The sequence below is a fragment of the Callorhinchus milii genome, unplaced genomic scaffold, assembly GCF_018977255.1.
Source record: "Callorhinchus milii isolate IMCB2004 unplaced genomic scaffold, IMCB_Cmil_1.0 Scaffold3, whole genome shotgun sequence".
Taxonomy (NCBI): domain Eukaryota; kingdom Metazoa; phylum Chordata; class Chondrichthyes; order Chimaeriformes; family Callorhinchidae; genus Callorhinchus; species Callorhinchus milii.
Genome location: NW_024704744.1, coordinates 24,204,541 through 24,220,065, shown reverse-complemented (window position 1 = coordinate 24,220,065; position 15,525 = coordinate 24,204,541). Strand labels below are relative to the sequence as shown.

General features: G+C 41.2%; 1 protein-coding gene across 1 annotated transcript in view; it reads right to left on the bottom strand.

The window, feature by feature from the left end:
• Positions 1 to 15,525, bottom strand: part of gareml (GRB2 associated, regulator of MAPK1-like) — a 101,362-nt gene that overhangs the window by 19,382 nt on the left and 66,455 nt on the right. Inside the window, exons 3-4 of the mRNA XM_007900461.2 lie at positions 6,553 to 6,683; positions 940 to 2,127 (exon numbers count right to left, since the gene is read on the bottom strand). Coding sequence (XP_007898652.2) covers positions 940 to 2,127; positions 6,553 to 6,683 — 1,319 coding nt within the window. The remainder of the gene's footprint in view (positions 1 to 939; positions 2,128 to 6,552; positions 6,684 to 15,525) is intronic.

Below are 15,525 nucleotides of genomic sequence, written 5' to 3'. Positions count from 1 at the left end.
TACACTAAGGTTGCAAAGAACGGTGGATCACAGTCTTCATTGTTTTTATAATATTGTAAATAAGACATGTTCAACATCTTAAACACCATCAGTTGTGAAATACCCACACATAAAAATACCTGTTAGCATTAAGAATCCCCAATGACCTCATTTACATAAAGCAAATCATTTTGATTTCCATATCAACTAATATAATTGTTTGTTACCAGGAGGATGGTAAGAAAGGCTTGCTTGGCTCTCCCTCAAATATCTCTCCTTTCCTTAAGATACCTCTTCAGCTCTCCTTGTCTACCTGCCGCAAATATTTAGATTATGGTGCTACTGTCCTCATCATTACTGCAAAGCCAAATGCCTTCTGCAAATTAGAAGGCAACTAGGAGGTGCCTATTTTGGTTCAGAATTTGGCTCAGAAACATTTTCTCACCCACTCTAAAATGGACCTCAGGTTCAGGGTACCATTTAATGACCTGGACAAGAAGAAATAAAATCAGCCACGGATTGAGCTGGAATGGCAGGCTGCTATTTAAACTAGAATTCTTCAATTGTTTTCAAAACCCGACCTTAGGCACTGTAAAACAAATAAATTCCCCTAGTTTTACATTTATTTCTCGTCCTTGCTTTTCAATCCCCCAAAGCCATTTGTGCTATTCCCTCCAGCCTCAAACATTTTTCACGGCCCTTATGAAGTGAAGACAAGTAGGATGAGGTCCTCCCTCATTCCCCCTCCCCTTCTCTTCCCTCCCTTTTGGAAAGCATGTAGTCTCACATTGGTTTCCTACATTTTAAAGCACTGTTGCGTCTCAGAACTTTCTGTTTGAGAATGACCCCTCCACACAGAGAGTATCTGAACACCACTGCCCAAAGCCATAATACCGCCCATCCCAGGTGAAATCTTTTCAAAAGAAGACTTGAACTTGATCTCTTTGCTATGATACTCACAGCTTCTGATTTTGGAGGTACTGGGGGCGGGCTTGGCACTCTGGACTCTCCCATTTGTAATATGGACAAGTGTGATGAATTAACGGGGCCCTCATGTGAGGAAGCCGAAGAATGACATTGGAAAGGCCTGGAGCTCTGCTGAGCTTTATTCTCACTTTCTGCCAGCATGCCACAGGCATCCTTTGACCTATCTGGTATTTGATTACTCCACAGCTCCTCATAGGGAATCTCAGGTGGCTCCTGAGTCCTAAATTCACTTTCCGCCCAATCAGGCGTCACATACTCTCTGTCCACATCCACCATCTCTGACGGTGTCAATAATTCATGGGGCATAAGGTGGTGCTCCCCAAGAGAATCCCTGCAGCTCTGAATGTTGATCTCCCCGTTGCCATGTAACATAGCGCCAGTGAACGCACATAAGGAGAGTCTTTGAAACGATTGGGTTAGTTCATCCCGGGCATAGTTCAATGAATTGGATGTATATCCCTGCAGGCAAACCCTGATTCTCCTTGGACTGGTGCAGTCATCAGTAAAATCAGTCTTCACCTCCCGGACTGCTTTTGAGTACTCATCAGTGTTGAAGTTCTCCTGGGCAAACAGCGTGATTTCCTGTACTAACTTCTCAAAATGAGGATCGCCCCGTATTAATCCTTCGGGCAGCACGAACCTGGGCATATCTGAGAGCAGCAAAAAGTGCAACGGAATAATGTCGTCCCTTCGGACGATACAACACAAGACTACAGTCTTCGATATAATACTGACGAGCTTGTAGCGATGTCCTTCACGGATGCAGTGGAGGTCATATGAATTTCGGGGCGGCCGAGACGGAACCGTCACATTAACCGGCAGCCGTACTTTTTCTATAATACTGCGGATAGTGTGCTCACCCTCCTGCATTTGGATCTCAAGGGGGCTGCGAGTGCTGAACTTTCCTCGGCACTGGAAAGGAAGGCTAAGGCTCTCATTGGTCCTGTGGTTCATGCAGATGAGACATGGCATCTTGCCTTTGACCTGCTTGCTCAAAGTGCCGGTCTTGCCCAGTTTTCGCAATATGGTATTAAAGCGGGATTTTTCTTTCACAGTCTTGGCACAGAGAATCTCCGCCTGACCCATCAGCGTCAGCTCATCCCCAGTGCGTAGTGTGAAGTTATAAACCTCACTGTCCTCACAGAACTCACCGGAGACCACCTGAAAGTAAAGGGACAAATTTAAGGGAAATAAAATCTTACAGTGATGCAGCGCCTTATCATGTCAAAATGTCTCAAAGCACTTCACAGCGTTTTCTGTAATGACTGAATAATTTGTGGGCAAATGTGGCAGCCAATTTGTACACAGCAATGTCCCGTAAACTGCCATGAAGTGAATAATCAATTTTTTTTGGAGGATTGTTGGCCTGGGAAAAACTCCCTTTTCTTTTTAAATAATGCAACTGGATCTTTAATGTCCACGTAAACAGGCAGATGGGATCTCAGTTTAAAGTCTCATCCGAAGGACGGCACCTCCGATGCAACACACCTCCAGCACTGCATTGGAGTGTCAACTTATGTGATTCCTCATGTGGGACTTGAACCCCCAACCTCTGACTCAAAAGTGAGAATGCTACCACTGAGCCAGGCTGATACATAAATGCTAGCGTGATGTTAGATGCTAATAACGGGATTTTCACATTATCAACACTCAGTGTCAAATGCCACATTTCTGACATCTTTGTTACACAAGCAAAGGGTATCCCGATAGACATCAGTTAGATTTCTACAAATATTAAAAAATGCACTTCACATTTCAATGGTTTATTAGCATTCAATCCTTATAGTGTGGAACTGAACCATGAAAGGTGGCAGTTTTGTATCAAGTTAGCTTCAGTCAGTGTGTTCAATAGAAGAGCTACAACAGAAAAAATGTTGATGTACAGGTGGCATATATATGGCAAACTCTCAGTCTGGTTTGGATACCCTTAAGCACAGTGATGGGTTTTTGCATGTATCAGACATGTCAGACAACTGACTGACCCCCACCCTCACCAAAATAATAGCCTGAGCCAGGAATCCCTCTCTTAATTGCAGTGCCCTAGAAGGCTACTGAGCTATCAGGTGTGTTTAAAAGGGAGATAGATGGATACTTGAGAAGTAATTTAGCATTAGGGTATGAAGAGGTATGACGATGAGGTAGACAAAAGGGATAAAAAATCCTATTAAATATTAAACTGTTGGAACAGGCTTAACAGCTTGTTTGACTCCTCTTGCTCCCATGTTGCTATCCATTAACCCTTGCAGGTTTCTGTGTGTGTATGTTTGTGTTTGTGTGTGGGTGGGGGGTGAGGGGGGTATTGGTTGGAATAAAGCCCTTCAATCAATGGCAACAACCACAAATTGAAAAGAAGAGACTCTATTTTAGTGTATTTGTACAATACAACTTAATTTTAGTGGCTTAGCAAAATGACATTGTGCCAATACAATAAAATACAATATTGATGTACTCGGACATTGAGACAATTTTCTCCAACTCTAACTTATCCTTTCCTAGGATCTCCGGACTATACCACAGTAGTCCTTACCTCCTACAATTTGCAGGGTTTCCAACCTTTTAGATACCTAACTACTTCTTCACTTATTTTGTTTTATTTTCCCACATTATTTACACAGGAACATAAAGATAATAGCAGGGAAATAGCATAGGACCAGAAAGATAATAGCAATCCATTGGACCTGTCGCAAATTTATATTTACTTAAAATATATAATCCTACACTACTCTCATCTTTCATGTTGTTTCAATTCAATCATTCACCAAGTAGCTAGCAAAGGTGATCTACCCTTTACAAACCGTGTTGATTAATTCCTAATTTTTTCTTAAATTTGCTGACACCATTTCTGTATTAATGTATATTTTTGCATCTTTCTTAGTTTTAACTAGACAACTGAAACATTTCATAAAGCATTCACCTCACAATCTTTGGGATAATAACTAATTGCAATACTACAGCCTCCACAGTTTGTCAGTAGCTTTGTGGTATTAAACCTCCACTCATTTGTGAGATAACCCATGTCTACGCTGTCTGGAAATTACAATATCTGTCAATGGTTTCTTCTGTACAAACACAGGATATGGCAGCTCTCTGAATACAAATATTTGTAAAATACAGGAGGAAACATGTAGGAATCTGAATGGCTTCCTGCCAAATCACTACTTACGCTCATTAAATCAAAGCTGACTGATCTGGGCAAACTGAAAGGACGCCTACTGCTCTATATACCCGATCATAGAAACACACACGCACACAGTGTGGTCCTATTCTTCAAACATTTACACTTCCTTTCAGGAGACTGTAACAAAGGATCATACACAGGATCTGGAATATTAATTTGAGGAGGCCATAGCAATTTACCATCGCAGTGTTTTATTGCAGGATAGAAATGAAAGGTTCCTGTATTGTACTGAAGGGATGTCCTCAAAAATGGTAACACTAAGCACATCGGTCCAAGACAACAATTTGCATAGAAGTATTCAATAGTAGGGACACCAATTATGATTCTTCCAAATATTTCCTCATCTTTCATAACAAAAACGGGAAAAACTAAAGACTCCAGTTTTTGGCTGTGAGGAAAAGAGGTCAACTATCAAGTCTACCCAGCACAGTTATGAATAATTCCTGCCATTCTCATGCCAAATGGTGGAAATCATTCTGTCTACTATTAAGAAAACGTCAGCCAATACAAATTATCAGACAGAATCTAGCCCTCGGCAAACACATCTTCAAAAATATTAAGGGACATAGGGAGACAAAGTGTCATTATTTTAAACAAAGTTGATTTAGAAAATAGATTACAATGTCAAATACAGTGTTAGTGTTTCTATTTTTCACACCACTGAGTACTGACCTAATTTTCCATTTGGAAGATTAAAAACATGAGATTGCAGGACCGCTCGTTTGTTCAGTATCACATTAAAGATCCCATGACCCGATACAAATGAGACAGGGGTTCTGGCCATCAATCCTCAAGATGACATGGGAATTCTCATGACTGCTTGTTGGACCTTGCTTGCACAAATTGACTGTGCATTGGTCCACAAACATCAGTCACTACATTTGACAGTAATTAACTTGTGAAACAATTTGAGATGTTTTGATGTGATAAGGCATCATAGTCTATCATAGATAGTCCAATGTAATACTTTGAAATCACTGTTAGAGGTGCTGTCCTTCGGGTTAAGATGTTCAACCCAGGCCCATCTACATATTGAGGTGGACGTTAATGATCCTGTGATACAGTTTGAAAAGAGAAGAGAGTTTTTCTCTGGCCAACAATTCTCTGGATAAAATCATCATTCACTTCATGGCTGTTTGTAGCACATTGCTGAGCTCAATATGGCTGCAGTGTTCACCTCCTAATGCTCAGTCTATGAAGAGTTTTGGTGTTTCGATTTTATAGATGCTATATTAATTGGAAGGAATATTGTTCTAACAATTGGACATCAATAGTGCACTTTAAAGAATGATAAAAGGTTATCAGCGCTGTAAGTTATAAAAACCATTGGTTTCATTTTCTGGTGTAATTGCAAGTCTTTATCTTCTGCTCCTTTCCACGATGCTTGCCTGTAGAAGGCAAGGTGATTGTACCAGTTAATTCACCAAGAGCAGGCATTGTGGCATTTATGTCTCCATAGTACTTCCTGCTGTTTCTTTAAGCATAGGCGCTTTCTTGAAGCGCTCCAGGACGTTACCCTGTATGAAGAGCGCTATATAAATGCAAGTTGTTGTTGTAAGCATACTACCTCATACTTTAGTTTTTGCAGCTACTTTGAGAGATTGTTTACAAGTGACGGAACTTTTCTGAATGGAGAATCGTTATCTTAATACATACGAAACATTACAACATCTTGAGATACATCAGAAGACATGAAACAGGTCTATGACTAGGCATATTTAATGGTGGTAGGGGCCACTATGAATCCGTTTTAATTGCAATACATGTTTAGTGCATCGAAAATGAAACGGTTCCATTACTGAGCTTATTTTAATCTGTCTGTCCATAAAAATAGGTTTTATCAGTGATTTTTTNACTTACATACATAATATTAATCCTTGCATTTGATAGAGTGCCTTTCACCTCAAGAGGACATTTCTAAGTGCATCACAAGATTTTCTGTAAAATTAAGTGGGCGATAGATAATTAATGTCTATAATTAACTCACGGGTAAATGCGATTTTGCGAAAAGGTTTAAAGTACATTTAGCACTCCCAAAAACATATTTGGGTGTGATTTCTTAATTAAGGACCAATCCCCTCTTGCATTTGATACAGCACCTATAATACCAAGAATGTCTCAAAGCAATTGACAAAGTTTTTCTAAAGTGTTAATTTATAAGCGAATGTGGTAGCCAAATAAAATTGAATGCCCAATTTTATTTAGAGGGTTGTTAGCCAGGACACCAGGAGTAAAGTAACTCCCTTCTCTTTTTAGTGCCATGGGACCTTTAACAAACATGTTAACCGGCAAACAAGACCTTGGTTTCATACAACAGTTCTCAATGCTTTCTCCCCTCACATTCACAAGCACAAGTAAAAATAAAATGTATAAAATTAAAAATAAATCCCACTATTTTCATAACTGACCTTCACACTGAATGTTATTGCCTCCATAACGAAGACACGATCTGGAAAAACATTGGCCACCTCTTCAACACTGTTAAAATATTGCACTGGCTCCCTCACATCCCGGTCCTGATCCAGCAATTTAAACTTCCCTAGAAAAAAAACACAAAGACTGAATGACAATATGAAAGAAAAGTGATTTTGATGAAAACATTTGTGGATTCTGGGCAATAACAATGGTTGGAGAATAAAAGCAATAGTCATAGCACAGCAGATCAGAGACTTGAAATTTAGCCTTAAGACCATTGTCCCCAATTTGTGCAGAGATTTGGAAAATTCAGCCTTAATTTTGAAGCTGGTTTTCTTCTTACAAACAAAATGTGGAAGACCGTCTTTCAAATTCCAACTGAATTTAAGAATTTTCCAAATTTCTGCACTATTTTTTAATGAAAATGTTCTAAAGGCTAAAACGATGAGGCGGTTTATGTCTCAGGGATGAATAATAAATAAATAACTCAATGGTAATGAATGTGCTGCTTGTGGAAAGTAAATCACTCCGAGATCTGATGCACTAAGAGATTCTATTCAGAAACAACATGTTCAATGGATGCAGATGAAATTATATCTCTTTCTTCCAACACTCAAAGAAACAACACAAATCACACATAAAAAACACATATAAAACACTGGTTGATTTAAAATGCTTTTTACAATAGCAAAATCTCCATAAAGTCAGCCTCAGTTACAGTGATATGAGAAGTCTTTTAGAGATTGCAATCATGCAACGCAATCAATCACATTTATCCCACGTGGTGTCTTAGTTTCTGGATCAATTTTCACTAAAGAGTTCTGAATTGTGAGGTTATTCTCCAGTCACTGGTAAATTTATCCATCATGCCGATGTCCACTTCTAATGGGAATTATGATTAATGATCCATTATAAACAGCATATTGACAAAGTTAGTAAGTTTACCAACAAGCAATCCAGCGGAGTCTCCTGGCCTCCACTACCCTTTCTGGGAATTATGTTCCGACTGTTGATTACCCTCTTAGGAGGCCTGTGAGATGCTCACTATTAATGCAGCAGCCTGGTGGAAAACACTATCTTGTCATCTATCTCATTCATGTTGGGATATGTACTGTATATTAATGCAACTCTCAAATTGGCACATTACTAGACATACCTGTTATAAGCACAAGGAAAACTTTGATTCTACAAGTGAGAATGGATTGATAATTCCTTTAAAAGTGTCAATGCAGGCATCTGTAACAGTATGCAAGTTTAATTGTGCATGAAGTTGAATTGATGATTATATTTATGCCATGAGTGTTTGGTTAACTTCACATCAATATGTTCCCTTTCTGGACACAAAAAAGTATAGATATCTGTCTGATAGTTGATTTTGCTGTTAATAGTGCATTGAGCTTTCAAGCAACTTTCATCAAGATCGTGCTGATAGTTCATGTCGCTGAATTGCTTCTTCGTTCAAACCCCTTGAGATAATATGCTGACAACAAATTACTATTCCATACTGCCTCCACTATAAGAATATGTACAATTTCGGAGGGGGGAGGAGAAATAAGCCAGACACAAGTAAGACATTAGTTGTTGTATTTGAATAAATACGTAAATATTGTTGCATTTGATTTTCGTACAAATGACCAGATATTATTGACTACTCTCTGGCTTGGGAGCTGGTGTCGAAGATCCCTCAACACTATTTGAAAAAAGAATTTCTCCAATAATCCTCCTATAACTTGTTCATTTCAATAAAATTCACTCACTCCATGGCTGCTTATGGGACATTGTGGTGTGCAAATTGCCTGCCTCGTTCACCCACAAAATGTACAGTTGCATCACTTTACAGTATACTATGTGAAATGCTTTAAGACATCTTGATGACATGATAAAGTGCTACAACAAGTGCAAGGGTTATTATGTGTTATCTTGACTCTGTCGTAACACTCTCATCTCTGAGGCAGAAAGTTGTCAAGCACATTATCATGTTGGAACCAGCTCAGCTCCAAGGAGACTCCACTTAACTCCTCCTCTTTGCATACCCCACTCCCACCCCTAGACGATAGTCACTATTTGGTCAAGATACTTAGAACCATAAAATATTACAGCACAGAAGAAGCCATTCGGCCCATTGTGTCTGTATCGGCTCTTTGGAAGAGCTACCCAATCAGTCCCACTCCCCCACTCTTTCCCCATATCCTTGCAATTTTTTTCCTTTTCAAGTACCTATCCAATTCCCTTTTGAAAGTTGTTATTGAATCTGTTTCCACCATCCTTTCATGTAGTGTATTCCAGACTGTAACAACTCGCTGTGTAAAAATGTTTTCTCCTCATCTCCCCTCTGGTTCTTTTGTCAATTATTTTAAATCTATGTGCCCTGGTTACTGACCCATCTGCCAGTGCAAACAGTTGCCCTCCCCAGAGAGTGGAACTTGGAGTAGTTGAGGAGAATAACATAGATGTATTTAAGGGGAAGCTAGATAAGTACATGAGGGAGAAAGGAATGTAAGCTTATGCTGATAGGCTTAGTTGAGGAAGGGCAGGAGGAGGCTCATGTGGAGGATAAACGCTGGCATAGACCAGTTTGGCCAAATGGCTTGTTTCTGTCTGTATATTCTCTGTAATTTTATGTAATTCTATGCAATTCCACCTTCTGCCCCTCTGCTTCCACCCTCTGGAACTTCATCCTACAGTCCCTCTGCCTCGACCCCTCCCTGGCCTCCTTCAAGACCTGTCTGAAGACCCTCCTCTTCGACCGTGCCTTCGGTCACCTTCCTTCCCCCCCTGCTCTCCACCCCCAGCTCGAGTCCGAAACACTGACTATCCAGCACCTTGGGACATTCTCCCGACGTGAAAGGCGTTATACAAATGTAATTTTGTTGTGGTTGTTGTTGTTGTAGTAATTCTATCTACTCTATCAAAAACCCCTCCTAATTTTGAACACCTCCATTAAATCTCCTCTTAACCTTCTCTGCTCTAAGGAGAACAATCACAGCTTCTCGACATAACTAAAGTCCCTCATCCCTGGTATCATTCTGGTAAATCTCCTCTCCACCCTCTCCAAGGCCTTGATATCCTTCCTAAAGTGTGTCTTGAAAATAGATGTGGATAAAGTCTGCAGTAAGAATATATCTTCAGGGGAAATATTAACCAATAATAGCTGGGAGATAGCGAGGGTGATGGGTTTGGAGTCTTCAGTGGAGAGTAGATACCTTGATCTACTACATTAAAGTTAACACTAAAAGGATTGATTTGTGAGGAACTTTAAGGAGCTGACTGGTTTTGGTCAAATTTTGTCAGCCCAAATTCCTGAACTTCTAAATAGAAATCACAAATCCTCTCATTCAGCAGTGGAACAGGAGAAATAACGCGACAGCTCTCTCAAAATCAATCAAATGTCATTGCTCTCCATCTGGTCATGTCACAGGACTTTTTTTTATTTAAATGCTGAAGCTCAGGAAGGAAACATTTTATAGACAGCAACACTTTTTTAAAAAAAGTTTGATTCAGGATATTAATCAATGATAAATTGACAGTGATTACACTAGAAAATTACAGTGAGTATCTCTACTATTCCATCTACAGACATCTTACTGTTCCCATATGGCTGCTTAGGTCCATTAATACAACTAGCTAATTGTCCGATCAATCATATTCCAGGAAATAACAAGAGCTTAGTCTGGGCTACAGGAAAATCTTTACGATGAAGAAGAATGTATCTGGAAGAAGCCTGTTAACTTTGTCTGCTAATTGATGAGAGCTGCAAAAGTCCTCAATAGAAAAGTAACAACAGTCAGACAGATATGGGTGGTGGAAGAACGTAGAGCATATATAATATACAGGACAACTGCAAAATCGACACCTTCCAGAACTGAAAAGCAGGCCACAATTAAATTACAGATTGATTGCGGCAGTTTGCTATCTTATTGGTGAAAATAAATTATAATTATAATTAATAATAATTATAAACCTAATAGATGCACATTTATCTTCACGGTATATTCTGTAAAGTGCTTTGAGACGTCTCACCGACATGATAATAATAATAATCCTTGCATTTGATATAGCAACTTATCGCATCTTCAAGACTTCTCAAAGCGCTTCATAGAGCGTACAGTAAAGTGTAGTGATTGTGTATTTTGTGGGCGAAACTCTATATTTGATAAGGGCTATATCAAATGCAAGGATTATTATTATTATCTATATTGAATTTCATTTTCAGCATACTTGCTTACACTCCTAATCCAAACTGTATTATAACAGTAATAATAGTCTTTGCATTTGAATAGCACCTTTCATGTCAGAACACGTCAAAGTGCTTCACAAGATATGCATGCGGTGGTTTTGTGAGCAAATGCAGCAGCCAATTTTTAGTACAGTAAAACTCACATAAATCATATAATTCGGGACCGTAACACTTAATATGACTTACGTGAAGTCCAAGTTGCAGGCAAATTGTATAAATCATTTAAAATCCAATTTAATCAATAATCCACACTGCGCATGTGGAATTCAATGCAACTGGTATGTGTACATGCGGTAGTTCGTCACTGCAGTTGGTAAGTATGCATGCGGTGATGGGTCAAGACTATGTTTCCCACCATTTAATATGTCTTGACCCATTGCGCACTAACCGGCAAGCGTTGGAATCACATTGAATTGCGGGAAATTAAGTCCTTCTGTGCAAGCCGCGATTCAATGCAGCCAGCCTACCAGTGCGTAAGTGGAGGATTGGGGAGCGGTGATACAAGTTAGGAGATGATACATACAACTGGTGCAAAAAAATCTAAGTGCTTTTGATATGAAACTGAATGGGACTCGGGTAGACGTACAACTTAAGCAATTATACGATTCATAAATGTTACTGTATAACCATTGCATGAAGGTGTCACGTCTGTAGTCACTCTTTTCTCTCCTCCCACTCCCTCCATGAGCCCTTCCAATCGAGTTTCCGTGCTGCCCACAGCATGGAAACTGCTCTGGTCAAGGTCACAAATGATATCCTGACCATGTGTGACCAGGGCTCCCTCTGCCTCCACGTCTTCCTAGACCTCTCCGCCGCCTTTGATACTCTGGGCCACTCAATCCTCCTCCCACCTTCAAGGTTCTGTCCGACTGGTTCAGGTCCTACCTTTCACACCGTCTCCACTTCATCTCGGCAAATGGCTTCTCCTCCAGCCACCACACTGTCTCGTGCAGTGTTCCTCAGGGTTGGGCTCTGTCCTCAGTCCCTCTCCTTCACCCTCTACATGCTCCCCCTTGGTGACATCATCCGCAGACATGGGGTAAATTTCCACATGTATGCAGATGACACCCAACTCTACCTCTCTGCCTCCACCCTCAACTCCAGGACCACTGGCATCTGACCAACTGCCTGTCTGACATCAAGTCCTGGATGAGGGACAACTTTCTCCAACTCAACGTCAGCAAGACCGAGGCCTTCCTGATTGGCTCCCGCCAACGCCTCCGCACCTCGAGTGTTGGCAGCATCAGCCTCCACGGCTGCACACTCAACCTCACTAAGCCAGTCAGGAACCTGGGTGTCTTGTTTGATCCAGAACTGTCCTTTCTCCTCCACATCTGCTTCATGACTGGCACTGCCTAACACCACCTCCGCAACATTGCCAGACTCCGCCACTGCCTCAGCCCTCAGGCTGCCGAAACCCTCACCCACGCATTCGTCACATCAAGGCTCGATTACAAAAACTCCCTCCTCAACTCTTCCCTTCACAAATTGCAGATCATCCAAAACTCTGCAGCTCGTGTACCCTCGCGCACCAGGTTCTGTGACCCCATCACTCCCACCCTTGCCTGACTCCACTGACTCCCCATCCCTCAGAGGATCGAGTTCAAGATCCTTGTCCTCACCTTTAAAGCCATCCATGGCCTTGCCCCCTCCTACCTCTCTGACCTGCTGACTCCCTACCAACCTGCCCACTCCCTCTGTTCAGCGGGCTCCGGTCTGCTCCATGTCTCCAGCCCGACCCGCCCTACCATCGGTGGCCAGGCTTTCAGCCTCTCTGCCCCTACACTCTGGAACTCCATCCCATAGTCCCTTCACCTCGCTTCCTCCCTTGCCTTCTTGAAGGCTGGTCTCAAGACCCTCCTCTTCGATCGTGCCTTCAGTCACCTTCCCACCTCTCTGCCTTCCCTCACCCCTCCCCCATGCTCGGGTCCTGACCCCTGACTGTCCAGTGCCTTGGGACGTCCTCCCAACATGAAAGGCGATCTATAAATGTAATTTTGTTGTTGTTGTTGTAGTTCAAGGACAACAAGCGAGAAAATGTGGCATTTCCCCAACACTGCACTAGAGTGTCAGCCTCCCTGAGCTCAAAGTCCCGACATAGGGCTTCAACCCACAGACAACCAAAAGGTTTTAATGTGCAAAGTATTTAAAAGCGCTGTGAAGAGGCTGCACACTGTCTAAACTTCATCCATATGCAATGGTCACTGAGCATTACGAGACCCTGACAACCCTCAATAAGTGGAATAATCAAAATGAACTACATACAAACCCTCAATATCCATCTGCAAGTACCAGACAACATGTAATGTTCCATGACCCAAAAAAGTATGTAAACCTCACTGAATTCAATACAATTTTTGTAAAACAAAGTGTTAAATTATCATCAGCTCTCTGTGGTACATGTAGCACTTCATATGCTGGCCCAAGATAAAATTATGTTATTCAAAACAGTTAAATAATGCAATGGATTTTATTGTTATGCATTGATTCATCATATTCTTCTTATCAAAATGATAGAAAGATGGAAAAATTTGAAAAGCTGAGGTTTTAAAAGTACAAAATGTCTTAAGAACGATTTATCACTGTTGGAATAGTTAATATTTTAGTTCAGCTGTTGACAGAACCAAATTTAATTTCTTCTATCTTCTATACTGATAAAACAACAATGTCTGTCTGCAGTTCAAGAAGGATCTCAATAACCGATTGATGTAGAGGCATGACTTATACCTCAATGGAAAGATCTTTCAACTGGGAGTGACATGGACGTATTTGTTTGCGGGTATCTCCTATTGTTCATGAGTTATGTTCTGGTTCACGTTTTTCGCTGCAGTTACATCTAGTGGCTGCCGAGTCAAAGTGGCGCTCTGGCATCGTGTGTCACAGAGCACGTACGTATGTACGCACGCACTGCAGTTAAACCTGGTGGCCACGCCGGTTGACCGTGGCGCTGTGGCATCCTGCGTCACAGAGCACGCACACAGCCAAGCGGCGGGAACAAAATAAAGAACACAGACAATGCTAAGTTGCGGCAACAACAACAAAATTATATTTTTAAAGCGCTGAGTTCTCCCATTGAGTCCTCCCACAGAAGTCCTCCCAGATGAGTATAGATAAAGACGAAATGTGTGTCTGTCTGTGTATCAATCTACATTCCATATTGGATCCTTTAGTTGCAAGCGTAGTTACAACGGATGTAGCTAGTGTTTACTAAATAGGCTGTGAGTGAGGGGGACAAGAGTTAAAAACAGGAAGCATTCTTCAGACTCCACCATTTTGAATCACACACAACCTCCAACATTGAATCCAGATGAAGGCCCTTTGGCCCATCCATCCACCTCCCCGCCCCCCACCACCCATCACACCATGAGTCCAAAGTCCAGGCCTCTACACCTTTCCTGGCAACCTGTTCCAGTCATGGATTCTGAGTAATGGTCTGAGAATACTGTGGTTGGATCCTGACCTTCCCACTCAGTGGGTTGTGCAGTGATAGATGTTGCTGCAGCTCTGACACACCATCTTAAGTAAGTCACACGGAGGCAAAGTAAGAGCTAAAGGTAACTAAAGTTAAATATTTGATTAATTTCCCTGAATAAACATATGCTGCTGTTTACACGTTGCAAAATGCCACGTTTCGACAGAGTGACAATGTTTCCATATTTCACAGAGCCTCAGGGCAGGAATCAGACACTTCAGATAAGGGTCCAATTTTGGGAGGATTTGGGGCTTTCAAAATGCCACAAAAATACTCATAAAAAAAGCACTTTTTATAACGAAGGGAAGAAAAGAGCAATATAAGCAATGGGAAGGAGGGTGCAATAAGATAAAGCAACCACCACAGGGCAGCAGCAAGCTCTGCTACACCAGACAGAGAGAGAATCTGCTCCACCAATGAGTGAAGAGTCTCCTGTGTCACTGAATGAGAGAAAGAGTCCACCACAACCTTGCATCAGAGTCCACAATGTTAAATTAAAGGAAATGCAAGATTACCTATATGAAACTAATCTGATAAAAGCCATCATGGGTTCGGAAAGAGTAGGTCTTGTTTGATCAATCTCATAGAACTTTTTGAGGAGGTGATGAGCTAAATTGACTGTGATAAGCCATATAATATAGACTTCCAAAAGTAGTTTGGCAAAGTACCACATGAACGACTCCTTCACAAACTTTAGTGACTGGGTATCAAAGGTAAGATACGGACATGGATTCAAAATTGGCCGAGGTGAAGGAAACAGGGTCTTTGTTAGGGGAGCTAGGTCAAAATGGGGTGAAGTATTAAGCAGAGTGCCTCAGGGGGTGTACTGGGACCTCTCTTACTCCTTATATATTGATGATCTGGATTTACAGATCTAATGTAAAATGTTATTATTATTAATAATGTAAAATGTAGATGGCGCCAAGTTGTGAGCAAATGTGGAATTGGAGGAGGCAGCAAAGGTCCTACAAAGGGAGCTTGATAGGGTATGCACATGAGCATTAACTGGCAAATAAAGTTTAATACTGATAAATGCAAGGTACTATAGGATCTAAGAATAGGAAACACAAATATGGCACACATGGGATTAAATTTGCCGAGGGTAAAGCTGAAAGAGATCTAGGGGTGTTAGATGAGTTGTCACTCACTATGTGAAAATAGTATAAAGCAACAATAAACAAAGCAAGAGGGGGGAGGTGAATGTAGGCACGGTCAAAGAGGAAGCTCTTCAAACATGATCTGAAGACAGGCAATGAG